Source organism: Neodothiora populina (assembly GCF_041146345.1).
Source record: "Neodothiora populina strain CPC 39397 chromosome Unknown canker_contig_14, whole genome shotgun sequence".
NCBI classification, from domain to species: domain Eukaryota; kingdom Fungi; phylum Ascomycota; class Dothideomycetes; order Dothideales; family Dothioraceae; genus Neodothiora; species Neodothiora populina.
The window spans coordinates 796,874-816,052 of record NW_027191408.1 but is presented as its reverse complement, the minus strand read 5'-3'; the positions used below and the strand labels follow the sequence as shown (position 1 = coordinate 816,052).

At 51.2% G+C, this 19,179-nt stretch overlaps 5 protein-coding genes across 7 annotated transcripts; 3 read left to right on the top strand and 2 right to left on the bottom strand.

Moving 5' to 3' along the window:
- Nucleotides 1-684: 684 nt before the first annotated feature.
- AAFC00_002226 (uncharacterized protein) lies at nucleotides 685-1,611 on the top strand (the record flags this gene model as incomplete). The annotated part of the gene is made up of 1 exon (XM_069341518.1): nucleotides 685-1,611. One exon carries the CDS (start codon nucleotides 685-687, stop codon nucleotides 1,609-1,611), a length of 927 nt encoding a protein of 308 aa, XP_069201599.1.
- A 503-nt stretch (nucleotides 1,612-2,114) lies between these two features.
- Nucleotides 2,115-3,495, top strand: AAFC00_002225 (uncharacterized protein; the record flags this gene model as incomplete). Its single annotated transcript, XM_069341516.1, has 3 exons — nucleotides 2,115-2,185; nucleotides 2,253-2,385; nucleotides 2,440-3,495. 3 exons carry the CDS (start codon nucleotides 2,115-2,117, stop codon nucleotides 3,493-3,495), a joined length of 1,260 nt encoding a protein of 419 aa, XP_069201598.1.
- Nucleotides 3,496-4,077: 582 nt separating this feature from the next.
- AAFC00_002224 (uncharacterized protein) lies at nucleotides 4,078-5,373 on the top strand (the record flags this gene model as incomplete). Its single annotated transcript, XM_069341515.1, has 1 exon — nucleotides 4,078-5,373. One exon carries the CDS (start codon nucleotides 4,078-4,080, stop codon nucleotides 5,371-5,373), a length of 1,296 nt encoding a protein of 431 aa, XP_069201597.1.
- A 1,019-nt stretch (nucleotides 5,374-6,392) lies between these two features.
- AAFC00_002223 (uncharacterized protein) lies at nucleotides 6,393-9,403 on the bottom strand (the record flags this gene model as incomplete). The annotated part of the gene is made up of 8 exons (XM_069341514.1): nucleotides 6,393-7,514; nucleotides 7,567-8,609; nucleotides 8,664-8,741; nucleotides 8,797-8,900; nucleotides 8,953-9,014; nucleotides 9,067-9,102; nucleotides 9,157-9,169; nucleotides 9,225-9,403. 8 exons carry the CDS (start codon nucleotides 9,401-9,403, stop codon nucleotides 6,393-6,395), a joined length of 2,637 nt encoding a protein of 878 aa, XP_069201596.1.
- A 5,091-nt stretch (nucleotides 9,404-14,494) lies between these two features.
- Nucleotides 14,495-18,872, bottom strand: AAFC00_002222 (uncharacterized protein; the record flags this gene model as incomplete). 3 transcript variants are annotated; one of them, XM_069341512.1, is made up of 6 exons in its annotated part: nucleotides 14,495-14,501; nucleotides 14,573-14,678; nucleotides 15,289-15,427; nucleotides 15,517-18,656; nucleotides 18,740-18,784; nucleotides 18,854-18,872. In XM_069341512.1, 6 exons carry the CDS (start codon nucleotides 18,870-18,872, stop codon nucleotides 14,495-14,497), a joined length of 3,456 nt encoding a protein of 1,151 aa, XP_069201594.1. The 3 variants fall into 3 exon arrangements, with proteins under 3 accessions (XP_069201594.1, XP_069201593.1, XP_069201595.1); XM_069347724.1 differs by lacking the exon at nucleotides 14,495-14,501 and adding an exon at nucleotides 14,504-14,510; XM_069341513.1 differs by lacking the exon at nucleotides 14,495-14,501 and having other exon boundaries at nucleotides 14,554-14,678.
- Nucleotides 18,873-19,179: the final 307 nt, after the last annotated feature.

The window sequence follows — 19,179 nt, the reverse complement described above, 5'->3', positions numbered from 1 at the left end:
AACTTGCCATGGTCAGATCTTATATCTTCTACCACGGCTTACTAGGGCTGACATGGTGCATGAAGACTACTCTCACAGCTCACAGCTTATCTTCACCAGGCTCGAGGCTGCTGATCGATCAGAGCATGGAATGGTGTCGGCATCGGAAGATACAAGTAGATACGGTACTATGGAAATAAGGTATGGCATGGCATAGCAAGATGGTTGCCGGAAGATTAGGGTCCCGGGACATCTAGCCGCAGCGGGAGCGGCCGGCGCCAAGTTCATATGTCGCAGATTGTTGTACTTTCAATTGTATCAGCAGCGAAGTGCAGATGATCAGGTTCAGATACCCGCTCGCTCTATTTACCCAAGGTATTTGACTCTGTCCAGGTATAGTACGGTACAATACAGTAGGATACAGCTCCCCGGCTCCAGAAAGTACCGTGCAGTTGCCTCTTTCCTGTCTCACCCAGGGTACTACCAGTACCTCCATACATGTGGTAATCTCCGGACTCGGAAACAGTGATATGTCTACCTGCAGCGGCATCTGAATTGCCATATTACTTCCAGAGTGCTCTGTCTCTCTTGCTCTCAAGCCGGGTGACGGAAGCCAGATCCGCGCAGTCGACAAACACGCGTCGAGAAGCTTGTGCTTTTGCTCAGCCCTCTCTTTCTCACACATCTCGCTCGCCACGGACAGTCATGCCACCCAAGAAGAGATCACGCATCTCTGCCGCCGCGTCGCCCATCCCTCCGCCCTCGGCATCGAAAGAGACTCCTGCAGAAACATCACATGAGGACGGAGAAGCCAATGCGCAAGCGGAGCTCGACGCGCTGGTTGTTGCCGATCCGTGGACGGATGAGGAAGAAATCGGCCTCTTCAAAGGCTTGATCAAGTGGAAACCCACGGGCATACACAAGCATTTCCACATAATCTCGTTGCAGCAATATCTGCTCACCAACGGCTACATACATCCCAGCGCGCCTCACACGCGCATCCCGAACATATGGGCGAAATTACGCACTCTGTATGACCTGGACGCTCTCGATGAGCGCGAAAACGCCCACGCGCTGCCCTGGAGCCCTGAGGATGACGATGACGAGGTCGACGAATTAGGTGGAGAAGGCGACGACGAGGAAGGCATGGTCGAGGAGGACTTTGAGCTGCCGGAAGACCAGTTTGGAGTGCTCATGTGGAAACAGCGATTTCCTACCGACGATGATGACCACAGCAACAGGGAGGACAGCTCGGTCGCTGTAGAAGAGCTGGCCGCCAGAGCAGAGAGTCCGCCGGTCAGGTTCACACCTTCGTTCGACCTTGCGCTCAGCAAAGAAAAACCTACACCCTCCAGACGTGCCAAGCCTGCCACTGCCACCGCAGGCTCTGCAAAAGGCAAACCCAAAGCCGTCTCACGAGCGAGCGCTTCCGGGGCCGCAACGCGGCGATCGAGTCGGGTGGCTGATAGTGTGGACCCCGAGGAAGACGCGCCAGACGAAGAAGAGGCAGAGGAGAGCGCAGAGGAAAGCGTAGCAGGTAGTACTGCTAGCGGAACGCCTGCGCCCAAGGGAAGATCGCGAGCGTCGACGCGCAGCAAGCCGCCAAAGGGCAGAGCAAAGAGGAAGCGTTGACGTCTGGGCGGATCACGCATGACGCCAGACCAGCACGACATGACTTCAATGTATTGATACCCCCAAATGTATTATATCACGGCCTTTTTAAGTATACAGTACTTATTATCCCATCCGAAGTGTGATTGGGATGTTCCTCTCCGAGCATAGCATGCCGAGCCGACCTGCAGGAAACCAATCGATTTTAGGCCTACCAGTACAGAACAATTCACTTTCTAGAGGATGCAACAGTTACTGTATGTCGTGTACCTTGGTATACAATAATTACTGGATGCTTAGGAACAGAGAAGAGCTTGGCAGCGATGACTTCCGTGCCTCGGCTCGGAGCTGCCTTCCCCAGGTTGAAGCACGCACCTTCAGAGTCACCGACTGCCTCGGCGATGCTCCTCTGCGGGCTTATGACTTCCTCCGCATGAATGATACTTGAACCTCATCGCCCCTTCGGCCACAAGCAATCACTCAACCACACACCTTTTGCTCTCGAGATAATCAAAGACTACACAATGGCTGCAGAAAGACTTAGCTCCGTGCTCCGCCACATCACACCTGGCAAGAGCAGCCCACTGGACACAATGTAAGTCATCTTCATGTCCAGACTACCCCGCATTATGCCCCAGGTCCTGATGTTATGCTTCGAATAGCACCCAGCAGAACCCGGATGATATTGTGATTACGCTCGCTATACGCACGCCACTCACAAAGGCGAGGAAGGGAGGCTTCAAGGACACTCACCTCGAATCACTGGTGTACAAAACACTCGAGCAGGTCTTGCGGGTAAGCACTTGTGTCCTATGCACGCCACTGGTATCTCTGCTGACTCGTCCACAGAAATCCAGGATTGACCCGCAGATGGTAGAGGACATCTGCCTTGGAAATGTCTCGGACGCCAAGGCTGCCTATTATGTTCGTGCTGCATGTCTTGCCGCAGGATTCCCCAACACGACCGCTGCCTACTCTACGAATCGCTTCTGCAGTTCTGGCTTGAAAGCCACACAAGATATCGCAGCTCAGATCCAGACTGGTGCAATTGAGATTGGCATCGCCATTGGCGCAGAGTCCATGTCAGACGGCGGCGACAGGCTCACTCGCCCCTTTGCAGATGATGTCTTGAGCGCTAGCCAAGAGGCTGTCGACTGCTTGCAGCCTATGGGTCAGACGTCGGAGAACGTCGGCAAGGACTTCAACATCTCTCGTGAAGCTCAGGACAGATACGCTGCCGAGTCCTTCCGCAGAGCAGAGGTGGCACAGAAGGCTGGTTGGTTCGCCGATGAAATCACGCCCATTACTGTCACAGTCAAGGATCTGAAGACGGGCGAGGAGAAGAGCGTTACAGTCACCCAGGACGAAGGTCCTCGTCACGGTACTACTTTCGAGAGCCTCTCAAAGATCAGACCTGCTTTCCCCGACTTTGGTGATCGCAGCACCGGCGGTAACTCGAGTCAGGTCACAGACGGCGCAGCCGCAGTGTTGTTGATGAAGCGATCAAAGGCCCTTGAGTTGAACCAACCAATCGTGGCCAAATATGTCGGTGCTACCGTTGCCGGACTAGCACCTAGAATCATGGGTATCGGCCCCAGCATTGCTATTCCCAAGCTATTGTCGAAGTACCAGCTCACCCTCGACGACATTGACGTCATTGAGTTGAATGAAGCTTTTGCGAGCATGGCGGTATATTGCAAGGATACCTTGAAGCTTGACCATGCGAAGATGAACCCTCGTGGAGGTGCTATCGCTCTTGGGCATCCGCTTGGAGCTACTGGAGCAAGACAGATTGTCACGGGATTGAGTGAGTGCAGGAGGCAGAAGAAGAAGATTCTGCTTACCAGTATGTGCATTGGTACCGGTATGGGAATGGCTGGACTATTCGTCAACGAGCAGGTGTAAAATTGCAGTTTTGGTGTATCTTAATCGAACAGATAAAAAATTCCGTATACAAGGTTCGAAATATGTTGTTTCACATCTCTCATCGCCTGTCTTAGCATTGGTGAATACAGAGCGCTCACAGTATATTGCCGACTGCAGGATTGTGCTTTACTTCAAACGCAGTAAACCTGTGGTTGGTTGTAACGCTTCACTCACTTCCATCCCCACTTTCCAACTCCGGCTATGACGGGACACATTCGATACACACGCTGCGTCGATCGGCAAATGAAAGCTTATAATCATGTAAGAATCTCAAACCTTGGCGTGTGGAGTGACATGCTCCAATGGCAACATCACAGTGCATCTCCGCAGTTTTGCATACTTCAACACGTCACTTACTTTTCCATTTCCGAAGAAGGTCATCACAATGCAAGACACGTCTCCCGTTTGTGATTTGGAACGGCTGGGATCACCGCAGTAATGACGCACTTGTTGTTCGAGATGCCGCCATTGTCCTTATATCTCAGATGCCCAGCATCGATGCTTTGCCAGTAGGGTTTTGTTATCACAAAAAATACTCAAAGGTGGCACGGTAGATACAGTATGAAGTCAATTTTGATATTGCAAGCATTGGCTGCTTCAGCCCTAGCTCAGATCCAGAACATCACGTATGCTACTCCCCAGAACACTACCCTTCGCATCGATAATGGGACGACCGGTCCGGCGATAGAAGAGTTTCATTACTATCAAGACCAATGGCCCATTGGTCTTGCCATATCTTCTACCGGCCGCTTCTTTGTCTCGTACACCAGAGGAGACTATGAATATACTCTCGGCGAGGTCGTCAACAAGACTGCCGAGAGACCATATCCATCTTCCGCATTGAACTTGCCTCCTGATATGCTCAATGTCACGTGGAATGGCATTGCTTTCGGCAGTGGTAATGCGAGTGCTTTTGTCAGCGTACAGGCTCTCTACATCACACCAGCAACTCGCAACGGCAACAGACCAGAGACTCTCTGGGTTCTTGATACTGGTCGCCCAACGGTTCATGATGCGGATGGTAACCCCAGCATGCCATATGCGCAACCTGGTGGGCCCAAGCTGATCGCCATCTCTTTGAGTAACGACACAATCTACGAAACTCACACTTTGCCGTCGACGGTGCACTACCCGGACTCATACTTGAATGATCTCCGCTTCGACCTCCGCCCAAACGTCACAGGAACAAGTGGTAACGGTATTGCCTACCTAGTCGACAGCTCCAACGAAGGCCGACCAGGCTTCATCATGCTCGATCTTGGGACAGGCGACTCATGGCGTCGATTAAGTCAAGACCCCTCCGTGCTCCGCGGGCCCCAAGATGTTCCCTCCTATTTCGGCAACCCATTCTACTTCCGCCAGCTTGGTCAACCAGTTCAGTGGCAACAAGAAGGCCTCGACGGAATACAGATCTCCCCAGACGGCAAAACAATCTACTACTCCCCACTGACAACCAACACTCTCTACAGCGTCCCGACAGCCAATCTCCGCGAGCGAGACTCGAACCCCTTAGCAGATCTCTGGGCGCACTCGAACGTCTCGTCGCACGGCCAACGCGGCGGCAACGCAAACGGGTTCGAAGGCGACACCTCGGGCAAAATCTACCAATGCATGCCCTCGAGCAACGCGATCTACTACTTCGACCCATCGGACGGCCAGACGCACTCGTTCGTCCGGGATCCGAGGATCTTATGGCCTGATGGCGCCACTGTCGGCGCCGACGGATACATCTATATGAACATCAACCAGCTGCCGTTTCAGCCTGATTGGAACTTTGGGGTCGATGGTAGAGTTCATCCCGGTGCTGTGCTTAGGGCTAAGCTGCCGGGTAATGGGACGAAGATCAATCTTTCTTGATCCGGAGACTCTTTTTCTTTCTTTTCTCTTTTTCCGTTCTTTTCCGAGATGAACAAGAAGTAAAGATATAAGAGACGGGGCCCTCTTCATACCCTGTACTCTGATGGTTTCTTCTTTCATGAGAATCAAGACCCGACCACACCGTATCTAGCTAGAAAGTACCAGCATACACATGTAATATAACACACACTATACACTAGATGCCACCTTCCCCAACACATGACCAGACGGAAGCCAGAAGAAAGCCCTCCAGCCTAGAAATCCATAAACAACAGCACAAGAAACTCCGCGACCATGCCCTCTTCGCTTTCGATCGATATATGCACACAGCAAGTAACACAAGCATACTTCAACTGCAATACAGAACTTTTCGTACTGCACTGTTCTTGTTTTTTTTTATCTTGTTGTTTCGCTTCATGTAACGAGCAAGTGATTACTCAAATGCTCGTAGTGTAGTGTATATTGCTAACCGGGCACCCACGAGTCATGAGTGGGTTTGTATATTTAACATGAGACCTGCTTGTTTCCTCCCACTACTTCACTGATTCACTGATTCGCTAACTTACTGATCTTGACAATGCATGGATAAAAGAAAGATTCGGCCACAGTCATTTTATACGAGTACGTCGCGCATCGGAAATAGGGGTTGGCATGACATGGGGACGGCGACCCTGTCCCCTTTCTCTTCACGAGGCCGTGAGTGGAAACCGTTTATACTTGGGAGTACAAGGTACCCACGATGGATCACGGATAATGTCAGGTCTCTGCTCGTGTCATTCTTGTCACATTGATATGGTCACTTGCAGGCCAACACCGTGTATTCAGCTCAAAGTCACAACCTCTGGATTGGATGCTACAGGTTGCACGAGCAAACGAATGGTCGGGGAAAAATGGTTGACACTTCAAAAGTATGTATGATTTACTGCTGCTGTATAACTCATACTATCATGACAAGTGCATCACGATATACCATGCACATCATCACCATCGTGTGTGCCTTCTGAGGCTTCTCAACCACTCTAAGGCTTGACAGGCTCGGCGTTCCAGATGGCCTCGGCATACTCCTCGATGCAACGATCGCTGGAGAAGAAGCCCATGCGAGAGACACTCACAATAGCCTTGCGCAGCCACTCTTCTTGATTCTTGAAGACGACATCGATCGAATCTTGCGTCTTGATGTAAGATGCAAAGTCGGCGGAGGTCAGCCAGTGATCGTTGTTGATAACAGTGTTGGTCAAGGCCTTGAACTCATCAGAGTTGCCAAACATGCCTCCGTGGATTGCATCAAAGACCTTCTCAAGCGATTCGTCGAGAAGGACGCCCTGGTATGTGTGCTGGTGACGGATCTCCTCAACATCCTCGGCCAAGTTTCCGAAGAGGAAAATGTTGTCCTCACCAATTTCCCGGGTGATCTCAATGTTGGCACCATCGCAGGTTCCGATGATCAGTCCACCGTTGAGCACAAATTTCATGTTCGAAGTACCTGAGGCCTCAGTGCCGGCGGTGGAGATGTGCTCACTGATATCGGATGCTGGAGCGATGATCTCACACTTCGAGACATTGTAGTCCTCGATAAAGATGACCTTCAGTGCGTCGCCGATATCAGCGTCATTATTGACAACACGACCAACCTCGTTGACGAGGTGAATAATGCACTTGGCCATCCAGTAACCAGGGGCTGCTTTGCCACCAAATATTGACACCCTGGGCTGGACCTTCTTGCGCTCCTCTGGCGACATGGCCTTGAGGGTCAAGTAACGGTGAATCACACCAAAGATGTTGAGTTGCTGCCTCTTGTACTCATGTATACGCTTGACTTGAATATCAAAGAGCGACGAGGGGTTGACCGAGACACCGTTGACCTCCTTGATGTACTTGGCAAGGCGTACTTTGTTTGCGTACTTGATATCCTGGAACTCCTTGCGGAAAGCCTTGTCGTCGGCGAAAGCTTCGATCTTGTGCAACAGAGTGAGATCCTTGAGGAATTCATAGCCGCCCAACTTGGACGCAATCAGCTCGGACAGACGAGGGTTGGCCTCGTGCAGCCAGCGGCGAGGCGTGATGCCGTTGGTGACGTTGGTGAACTTGTCCTCGCCATAGATTTTGACGAAGTCCTTGAAAATCGTTGTCTTGATCAAGTCCTGTACATTGTTAGCGATTTATCATAGTAGTGCGCAGCGTATTAGCACTTACAGAGTGCAGCTCGGCAACACCGTTGACTTTGTGAGAGCCGATGATCGCAAGGAACGCCATGCGAACCATCTTCGAACCGCCTTCCTCGATGATGGACACACGTCGAAGCATATCACGATCCTTGGGGAAGGTTCGCTCTACGTATTGCAAGAAATGCAAATTGATCTCGTAGATGATCTGAAGATGGCGGGGCAGGAGGGATTGGACCAGAGGTACCGACCACTTCTCCAAAGCTTCCGACATGACAGTGTGGTTTGTGTAGCCGAAGGTGTTGACGACAATGCTCCAGGCTGTGTCCCAGTCAAGACCTTCCTCATCGATGAGGATACGTTGAAGCTCAGGAATGGCGAGGGTTGGGTGAGTGTCGTTGAGCTGGATTGCAACGTTTTGTGGGAACTCCTTCCACGCCTTCTTTGACTTCTTGAAGCGGCGAACAATGTCGTGTAAGGAAGCGGCACACCAGAAGTACTGCTGCTTCAGACGAAGTTCCTTACCGCTCTCAAGGTTGTCGTTGGGGTAGAGCACGGCAGAGATGGTCTCGGCTCTCTGCTGGTCGTTAACACTGCCCTCGTATTGGCCACTGTTGAACTTCTGGAAATCGAACTCGCCAGACGAGGACTTGCTCGACCACAAACGGAGGTTGTTGGTTGTTGGGGTGCTATAACCAGGAATTGGCACATCGAACGCGGTCGCAGTGACAATCTCGCCATTTTCCCAAACGGACACTTGTTTTCCGTCATCATCAGTGTATTTACGAACGTTTCCATAGAACTGAATGTCGACCGTGACATCGTGTCTGGGAAACTCCCAAGGGTTGAAGTCAAGCCAGTAGTCGGGAACCTCGACTTGGTACCCGTTCACGATCTCTTGCTTGAAGATACCGTAACGGTACCGGAGTCCGTATCCCCAGGCTGGATAGTCGAGAGATGCAAGACTGTCGAGGAAGCAAGCTGCGAGACGGCCGAGACCACCGTTACCGAGTGCTGCGTCTCGCTCCTGGCTGATGATGTCTTCCATGCGGAAGCCGAGTTCTGCCAAACCCTCTGTGACTTTTTGTCAGTAATTGCCGAGCCAGGTAGTATCGTGGACATCCAAACCTTTGGCGACATTCTTGAGTCCTACGTTCAGCATAGCATTGTCGAGAGCACGGCCCATGAGGAACTCTAGTGATAAGTCTAGATGGCTCTGTAAGAGACAGGACTGCTAAACAGCAATAAAGACATAACATACAGTAAACACGCTTCTGATCAGCATTGGCCTGGTTCTGCTGAGTCTTGTTCCAGTCAATGACCAAGCGGTCACGGAACGCCAGAGCAGTTCCGCCGTACACGGCCCTAGATGTTGTCAGGTCAAATTGCAACTGAAGTGCGGCGGGGGAGAACACACCCATCGTCAAGGTTGTACAGCGATCTGGCGAGGGTCGTCTCAATGTGGCGGACTGCCTCGTTCTGTAATGGATCAGTTCATATGTTGGAAACCACTACGAATCAGTGTTCGAACCTCAAACTCTTCCTTCGTCTTGAAACCTTGTGCGCTCTATTGATGCAGTCAGTGAGCAGTCCCAGGACCCAGCAGAGTCGGCAGACTTACATGTTTCTTCCACCTACAGGTTACGGTCAGTCATGCAGAAGCATCTTCAATCAAGTGGACAAACTTACGCAGCCTTTTGAGAGTCGGGGATCTCTGCCTCGACTTTCTTTCTGTCGTCAGGACTGAGACCAGTGACAGTTCGCTTGTGCTTCGGCCTGGTCATGCCCTCTGGACCGATTGGGCCCAATTCGGCAACAGGTGCACTCGTCGACGGCCTGCGTTGACGTGGAGAGGCAGGTGTAGCCATCTTTGCTGTTATAGTACCCCAAAGGTAGGTAACGAGGCACTCTGGGAAAGTATTGACGACTAGCGGGAAGGTGCGGGCAAAGGAAAAAGTGTGACAAATTGACCTGAACAGAGGTATGAAATGGCTCGAGGAAAGAAGAGGGGAGCTCCAAGCTGTTATGCGAGGCTCGTAAGATCCTCGCAACTTGTTGAGAAAAGCTATCTCTCCAGTTGAGCAAAGCTATCCCTCCACTATTAACAACGGTACCATCACGCCTGTACTCACATACTGTACGTGCTCTGGTCGGAGGTTCTAGCCAAACGGAGCCCCGAATGCGGGGGAGTCTCATGTGGGGTGACAGCTACTTCACTCTTGCGTTGACAAGCCAGCGGAAGCATGGGTCTTGGACCAGTGCCTTGGCAGGTACTACCTTGTGATCGCCAGAGGGTGGGTTGTTGAATTTGACATGCTCACCAGCGGAGCCCCTATCAGTCTATGCATGTAATGTGGTGTTATTATTATGACTTATAAGAGTGTATCTATGGTTGCGTGCTCTGAACATTGGGGTATCAATTCGCTATGCTTCATCATTCCACATCAAGTTTGGCGAAAGCGGGCATGCTTTGGCGCTACTTTCCGACCTCTCCGAGTGCCGACGACCGTCAGCTCCATCACCAGATACCCGCTCTGTGCCGTTACGCAGCTGCTTTGTTTGCTTGGACTGTAGATCGTGAAGATAAAAGATACGATGGCCGCTCCAGGCTCGCTTCTGAAGTGATCATGCCATACCCCATGGCTACTCTTATGTGTGGACTGACCTGCAGTCTGCGTAACTCATCAAGGCATTGGGACTTCCTGGGTGGAGACGCGTGTGCCGCTCGCTCAACCGACCTCGAAAACATCTCGATCGTATCGCTGACCGCTCCAGGCGCCGTGAAGTGGAGGATTTGCCAGTCCAGCTGGGCGAGTAGGAATCTGGTCATAGCTCCGATTTGCTCAGCACTGACAGCACCACCCGCAACTTGTTGACACCAGTACGACAGGCCTCGCGTATGGTCCTCGGTCATAGAGACGGCGATACTCAGCGCAGAAATGATCATGCATGCCTGCTGATGAGACGAGCCAGCGTCTATTGATCCATGGCCATTGAGTATTTTCGCCGATGTGCAGCAACAACAGTCTGAGATATTGGGTGAGGCCAAGACGTTGTAGGCTATCGCAATGGTCTCCGCAGGAAGCTGAGATTTCTCCAAGAAATGTGCAATGGTGGCTGGCAAGACCTGAACCATGGAACAATTGTCACACGATGTTATGTCACAGAGGACCCTTGCTATCGTCATGTCTGTATGCATGATTAGCTAGGTGCTGAGCCAGGCTTTCCTGTGGAACTTACGACATAATTGCGCATCACCAAGGATGGAACCATTCCTACTGAGACTAGCAGCAAGGTATTCATCTCTCCACCGAGCCTCCTTGATATGCGGACTTGGAAGAGCATCAAGAGGTGGAAGACAATCTAGGTATGCGTCCAGATCAGGTGAAGACAGAGTGTCACAGAAGCTTAGAGCAGGAGAGCAATGGATCGACATGGTCTTGGTAGGGGTTGCAATTGTGACAATGTGAGGTAAAGACGCAGCAAATCCTGCTATTAAAGTGGTGTTACTAAAGTAGGGAGAGGCTGGGTGTTTAAATGATCATCGAAACCTGAAGATTCTGATCTGCACCTAGAAGGCTCTCAAGGAAGATCAAGCAGCGAAATACCCAGACATGAGTCGGTCGTTTCTTCTTTGCACACTGTCGCGGTGTGGAAAGACACAAGCGTCATTAAAAGTCTTAGATATGCATGGCGCACTCGAGACATGCTGCAAAGCCGGTAATGGGACAGGTTGCGCCATGTGCGTTGTGACAAAAGGGAAAGACGTTAAGTGCAGTCGCGGACCCTACGCCTATTCTACAACGCTCTATAACGAAGTGCAGACTATATTTGAGTGCTTGCCCCCTCGCTCACCGACATTGTAAGCTGAGTTCATTTATGAAAACTGGCAGGACTTATGACAAGAACAGGTTCGTGCTTCGTCCTGCATTGCTATGAATATTCGTACTGTGTGATCTCTGGGTACGGCCTGGATCAGTATTGACGATCGTCTTCTCGGAGGGCACAAGCCTTATACAACCATTGCATAGAGTATTGGAATGCCGGTTGATCTACCACGAGATGCGATCAATGTGGATGTCTCGGCTTGTGTGGCTTGAAGAGGTACTACAACGCTCCAGACCAGTCCCACAAAGTCAAGACTTTTTCTTACCACTCTACTCGCAGGGCTGCTGCGCTTTGATTGCAGTCTGTGGCTCTACCATTCGGTACTTCACGCGGTACCCGTTGTGTGCGGCTTGTAAGCGTTGCTGTTATCGACTCCAATCCGTTCAGATTCGCATCATTCCCGTTAGGCTCTGGCTTATTTGTCTCGGAAAAACAATTACACATTCCAGTTACGCCGGCACAGGAAAATGTAGCACAGAGGCGAGCACACATGTCATATTCGAGAGCAAGAGCAGTGTTACTGGGTAAGGTTCAGAAGTCGTCTATCCGGTGCTGTCGTGCGAGTCGGCGAATCCTTCGGTCTGTGGAGGCCGCTTTCCACATATCGTTGGCCCTTGCTTTTACTTTCCCTCGCAACTCCAACTCCTGTGTGGGGAGGAGGTTGAAGTGGGCCCTCTCCCCGCACTTGATGTTTACCTGGACCTTACTTAAAATACATGTGACAAGAGCACCATGTAAGGCAGCAATCTGCCGAATGACCAGGTGCATGATGTTGGTGCTGGCAGGCTCAGACCGGGTAAGTTCGCAGGAATGAATCGTTCCTTCCTATAGCATCTTCATGATTGCCTTCGGTGGGAGGAGATTATCTATCTCTCGACATTCTGCTCATACTTCCTTCTTCCTCCACTATCATTACCATTTCGAGCTTTGTTTCTTGCTTACATCCTTCCTCTTTACCCATTGATTTGTGGTTTGCACATTGTTGGCACAGAAAAGCCGCCCCCGCCGACCTTGCCTGAGGAGTCCTCGACAAAGAGAATATACCTACTTGGTCCCTCTCGAGTCGACTCATCGAGATAGCTTGTGAGATGCACTGACTTGACAGTCTCATCAACGCTTGACCAACGCTTACTAAGTCAGCTCCAAGTGCAGCTTCCGTTCCCAGTGCAACACCGTCGTCGCCACCTGCGTCAGAAACTCTAGAGAGGAAGAGCTTTCTTGAGCGCGTGCTGATTCAGCTGCACCTCCTCATCGGCGGAACCATTGCAAAGCTCGAACGTGGAAGGCTCCTCAGTCACTTGAAACGAAGGAAGCAGGAAGAGGGCGAGATCTACGAAGACCCCCCTGCGATAGCTCCAGCAGCCGTAGTCGTTGTTCAACCAGCAACTTCACCAGTTGCAGCGCCTGTTGCCCCAGCAGTTTCACCAGTGGCAGATCCGGTCGCGTCTCCAGCAGCAGCAGCAGCAGCAGCAGCCCCACCAACGGCAGTCCTAGTACCAGTGGCACCATCAACAGCTGTTCCTGTAGCTCCGCCAATCGAATCACTTGCGACAGCATAAGATAAAGTAAGCACGTCTAAACTGAGGGTGATGCTTAGCCGTGGATTACGATTGCTCAACATGTCAAATTGACACAATGCGATACAGGATGACTTCGAACGCCCCAGCAGTGGAACCTTACCACTATCAACGTCCATCAGCTACCGCAACTCGTGCAATCGTTGATGAATCTGCTTCTTCCAAGCCTCCCGGGTTGGTACCAGAGTACCACACGCCAGCATCGCACCCGCCGCACTCCCATACTCGCCCTGACCATCTCCGCACTACAAGCTCAACAAATTACGCACAAGCGCTAGCAGACCGCGCCGTGGGCACGACTACATCATCATCTTCGTCCGAACCAAAAGTTGTTGCAGGTCTGGCTTATCGGGGTGACAATGCCGACGCTACAGCCAACGGGCCCGGCGTACTTGGTAGACAACAGAATTATAATGCCGCCAACCAGAAGCGTGTCAACATGGAGAGGATGCTGAGTTCGGATAGTGTCAAATCCGGCGGTTACACTTCTACTGCTGCTTCAAAGTAGATGAGATGATGATGAGGTACTGCACGGGTCTAGCGAACGGCTAGATGGTCTCATGAGCGATGCATGCTTGAGAAGGGTGCTATGAGACCTAGCTATTGTTAATACATCGTTCCTAATGAATACATGAATTGTCGCTCTTGAACTTTGCCGTATACGTGTCACTCTTTGCTGAATTTGACTGGGGTAAAGAGTGTTTTGGGGATTTTTGTGTGGGAAGACCGCAGCGAGTGGCAACGGCATTTGCTCTTGTGGATATATCTGCATGACCACCAATATCGCTGCTTGGAGTCCGATGTCTAAGGTAGCCTACAGCTCAATTCTGCCGACTTTCTGCCCCCGGGCCAACCACTACGATGTGGTTGTAGAAGCCGTCGGAGACGAGAAAGCTAGCATGGATGATAGTTCTTTCCCTTTTCTTCCTCGCTCGTATCATCCCCTCCCATCTCATTGCATGACTCCTTCCAGAAACGAGTAAGGAGAAAAGATATGCATGCATGGATTGACCAACCCATCATCATCTTCTCTCGTCTCTCGCATAGGTACCTATCCCTTATCCCTCCCGTTTCCTTCTCCTTTCGTGCTTGCTCTCTTGTGGTGTGCAGAGATTGATGTGTTTCGAAAAAGTAGAGTTGTCGGTGAAAGAGAAGAGAAGAAAGAGGTAGTGAGGGGTCGAGCGATGGAATGTGTTCCCCTCTCCCCTGCTCTTGGTCGTTGCGTTGATCTGGTGCAGTCTGATCTGTCGGTCGAGTCGAGCGGAAGGATGCATTAGACTGTCGGGTGAGGAGGTTCATACGAGAACCATTTCCAGACGAATAAGAAGGCGTCGATCGAGGTCTCAAGTCCAGTACTTTCCGTCTTGTCTCAATTTGTCTCAATTTTCTCTTCTGGGGACTGTGTATCGAGTGGTGACTCGAGGTGTCGGACTTATGCGTTCCCTCCCTCTTGAGAGTGTTGGTCGTACCGGTTTCTTGTGGCGTTGTTTGTCATCATGTCCTTCAGAGACTCATGTGAGTGTTAATTTTTTTCTTCTGTCGTTCGCTTGTTCTCAAAGAGAAAATACGCACCAGTCCACATCACTCAACTGCAATTTTCTCGCTCGCTGTTGATTGCGACCCGTGCCGGATTTGTCGATTCTAGGTTGTGTATATGGAGATTGAAGTTCTAGAGCTGCTGTGCCAAGAGGAACAGAGGAGAGTTTTGGTTAGCCTATGTTTTTCTCAGAGGTTTTTTTGTTTTGCTTTTGTTTTGTTGTGATTACTTCTTCCGTATCCTCGGTTATAATAGTGCAGGGGTTCATCAAGGGATCTTGTTGTTCGCTCTTGGGTATCAAGTTGAAAGACTGATGTGTGACGCAGGATGGACTTGACAAAAAAAAATGGTTGCACGAAAAGTGCCAGGTAATGATGAGACGAAACAAAAGAGAGTTGAAATGTGTGATGAACACAAATCACAAAGGCTTCGAGTTCTCCGCCTTCGCATTCCCTTTGGTCTTCCTCTCTGTCTTCTTTCCATCTCGTTGGCTCGCAGGTTTGGGCAGAGGGGGGAACAGAACGTGAGACTCGAGGGGCATCTCACGACCATCACTGGGTATACGAGTGGTTGTAGTCGTCGGCAGGTTGTTGAATCCAACCGACTGCGCATGAGATATTCGCTTTCCACTGTTGAAGCGCGACACAATGTGATTCTTCGATTGTTCTTGGGGCTCGACAACCGTTTTGACGTTTACGGTTGCGGTTTGGGTTGGGACGTAACAAGGGATGTCGCTGTTGCTTTTGCTCACCATCATTAGAATCATCGTCGCGCAGGTCGTAGTTCAAGACCAGGCTCTTAATGCGTTGCTGTTCTGCTCGTTCGGCTTCTTGTTGGTTACGCATTGCCACAGCGAATGTCGAGTCAGAAGGGAGATCGATTGCACGAGTCTATTCGGTTAGAGACGGGGTTCGATCAGTGAGTGTGCTTTGGAGGACAGGAAAGAAATCCTAAGATTGGATAGTAATTGTGACGTTACCTGTTGTCTGTTGCCCTTCTTACTTAACAAGGCAAATTTCATTGTACCAGGGCCCGTGGGCGCCACTTCTGTGCGCTCTTGGGGTGGTGCTTCTTCAGTGCTAAAAGATGGCACATCACGCCCGCGACGCATGGGTAGGGGCACATCGAAGATGGGTTTGCGGTCGAACTTGCGTGACTCGACACTGTCCGCCATCATCCTTGCCAATTCACGGTCGAACTCGGCGTCAGCCTCGGGATCACGTTGGTCCTCGGCGCGAGTGACGACGATTTGTTCTTCTTCGTCGGACATGTTGCCGGAAGGCTCGTCCTCATTTCGTTCGACGCCCTCTTCACCGGACGATTTCTCACCATCGTCGTCTTCGTTCTCTGAAAGATCGTGTCTGTCTCTGGCGTCGTCGGATAATTCTCCCTCCTCTGGTTCGCGCTCCTCAGGTTCGACAGTCTTGTTGGCAGCTGTGTCTTTGTAGTTTTGCTTACATGCTTCAGCAAACGCATGACTTGCCTCCTCGAGAGTAGACGCTATCTTCCAGTTAGGTCGTAGCAAGGCAAAAGTATCTTGAATCACAAAGTCAATATCCATAGGGACTGGATCCTTGGTCTGTATGTAGTATTGTAGGAATGACAAGAAGAAATCAAGCTTCTTTTTGACTGCGCCTTTGTCGAAATACACTCCGGACGTCTCGAGCAGGGCACAAACCAGACGGATGCGGAAACAGTCGTCAGGGAGATCCAAGGGGTTGAGGCTGTCAGGTCTGGCGAACCCAGCCGGATGACCATAGTTGAGAATCTTGTAGAGAGTATCGAATATGAGCGAGGAGTCGACCATGCGGTATACGTAGAGCTCGCTCAGATACTTGACTTCCGCGATACGCTTCTGGTTGTGTTTGAAGTCATTGACCTCAAGACCAACGGTGATCTTCTCCAGTAAGTCATCGATAACGGACACAGAAAAGTCTTGGTGATAGCGGTGAAGAGCGCCCAGAATGACCGCGAGCAGGTGGACGTTGCCAAATTTTATCTTGCCAGGTTTGGTGAAAATTTTGCGTAACAGCTCCGGAACCTCTGGCTCTTCCCAGTGCAGCTTGCGGATTTGCTTGATCACCTTCTCGAGGGATCGCTTGGAAAGATCCAGGTAGATGAGTTTTCGCACATACAAGTCAAGCGGAGTTCTCTCCTTTTGCTGGATGGCGGCACGCTCGGGAGGGTTGACATAGTACATGGCATTCTCGATGAGCATGCGCTCCTGCTGACCAAGATGCTGAGCAGCTTTTTTGCGTTGCAACGTCTCTAAGAAAGAAGCCATGCGAGGTGAAGTCTCCGGATTACGCAAGAGGTAGCGACCGCAATTCTCCAACAAGCTGGATATTATCTCAATGTTCATGCGGGAGAAGTCGTCCAAGCTGACCTTCAGACAGTGGAAGATGACGTGTTCCGGAACCACACCGAACTTGGTGAGCTCGGCGATATAGCGAATGTTCACCATGCGGACTTGGCCCAGGAAGTCTTTGGATTTGCGGCGTTGCAGACTACGGAACTCCTCGTCCAGGTACGAAACAATGCCTTGAGCGACATCGGGCAAATGCTTTCCGAGAGTAGCGACAAGTCTCGAATAAACTGGCAAGAGATCAGTCCTGCCCTTTGGGATGTCCTGGATTGCTTTGACCAAGCGGTTTCGGGAAGCTTTAGAATTGAGGAAGCAAAAGTCGATGGCGAATTGGTCTACCTGATCCCTATTGCTGAGTTCAGTGAGTTGAGAGAGAAGGGCATCGACCTGAGCTCCAATCGTCTTGTTCGCAATTGCTGTAGAGGCGTCGTCATCGGCGGTCTTGGTCCCAGACACCTCCGCTTGCTCTTTGCTCTCCTCGACAGATTTCTCTTCGATGCGCTTGCCCACTTGTTCGTCGGTGTCGGCTTTCTTCTTCTTTCCGTCCTCAAGCAGAATGCCAGGGACTCTGTCCTTGAGATCAACAAGGCTCTCATAGAAACGTCTCTCCTCGTCGTCTTCCCAGATACCGGCGCCGTCTGCTTGACCACGTAAATACTCTCCGGTCTTGACAAGGCCGATACTACCGTCACCATTGCCGTTGGCAGATTCCTTTTCAGACAAATCAGGCATTTCCACCGACAAAGCAGCGGCAAGGATCTGAGCATTAGCGAAGAGCTTCTCCTGGGCCTTCATCTGCTTCTCGTAGTTGTTCTGACGATCCTCGAAAACCTCGCCAGATTTGACGTATGCTTCAGCATTGCGGCGTCCTTGCGAGGTGATTTGCTTCTGGTCGCGCATGATGTGAGCCTTGACATCTTCAAAGTAGCGAGTGAGAATGTTTCGAAAGCGCTGCTGTAGCTCGGGTCCGATCAGTGGTGGGTCTTGAGTAGCATCCTTTTCTTCGTCTTCTGAGGTCTGAGATTCGTGCTTGCCATTAGTGGACGTAGTGGCGCCGTCCTCCATGACCGTCTTGCGCTCGACCTTGGCTGGATTGGCGCCTAGTATATCCCATCCAAAACTCTTGACGAAGAGGACAACGAGAGGCATATTGACGTGTTCGCGGTCATGGCCTAACATGTCCTTGAGAACCTCCAGAGGAAAAGGCTCCGGGTCTGCGGTATCGGGTCGAAGGGCATTAGTCTTGGGTTTAGGCATAACATCGCCAGCCTTTGCGGAGTCTTTGGTCTTGCTGGCGTCTTCTGGTCTCGCGACATCTTCCAGGCTCTTCAACACGCCGACAAGCCATAGCTCGGTGGCAACTCTGAGGAGGATTCTCTGTCTGCTCACTCTGTCCTTCTCTTCACGCTCCCTCACTTCTTGCGCCAGATTCTTCAGCTGCGCGCGGTCTGGCGTGCTGAGGCCCCGGCCGATCAGCCATCCAATATATCTCGTGAACTCATCGGGCCCGAATCTCTGATGCAGCGCAGAGACAACCTCGCCGCCGGCGGCAATCTCTCCGGGAGACTTGAGTTTACAAAGACCCTCGAAGCAGGCCGAGATGATCTCGGAGAGGTACTTGTGCAGCGAAAGGGAGCGGATCTCCTGGAGGAAGGTGCTCTGGCCGGCGGGCGCAATGGCAGTCCTGAGTCGCTTGATAAAGGCCGTGTTCCTCTTCATGGACGAATCCAGGGATGCGTTGACGGGCAGGACATCTGCGAGTTGTATCAGTTCACTGCTCAATTTCTTCTTGGTCTATCCAACAGATCCAAAGGAATGGATGGGGGCAGAGACGGACCCTTCTCCCCAGCCCATGCTCTCAAATTGAGGTCACGCAGTTCGCCTGGATTGTTATGTTCAGTGATGGTCCATCTCGACTAAAGTCCTGGTTTGTTCGGTGGCAAAAGCGTACGTTTCCTCGGTCTGTCCATTTTTGATTTCCTCCTTGTGATTAATTTGTCATGTGAGAAGATGATCTCAAGGATCCGGCGGCATGTGGGGAAGTCGTGGATGCAAGCTTGCTGCCAGAGTCGCCTGCATTTAAGAACATGCAAGGTCAATGTCCCAGAGGGGTTGTGAGCCTGAGCTGAGCTTTTGCTCTCACTTGGAAGAACAGCAAGTGAATTGTTGTGTTGCGGCGCAAGTTCGAGCCTACCAATTACAAATACAAGTAATATGACGGCGGGGGATGAAAGATGGATGGAGGATGGCTGATGGATCCACGCACCTGCACCTGCA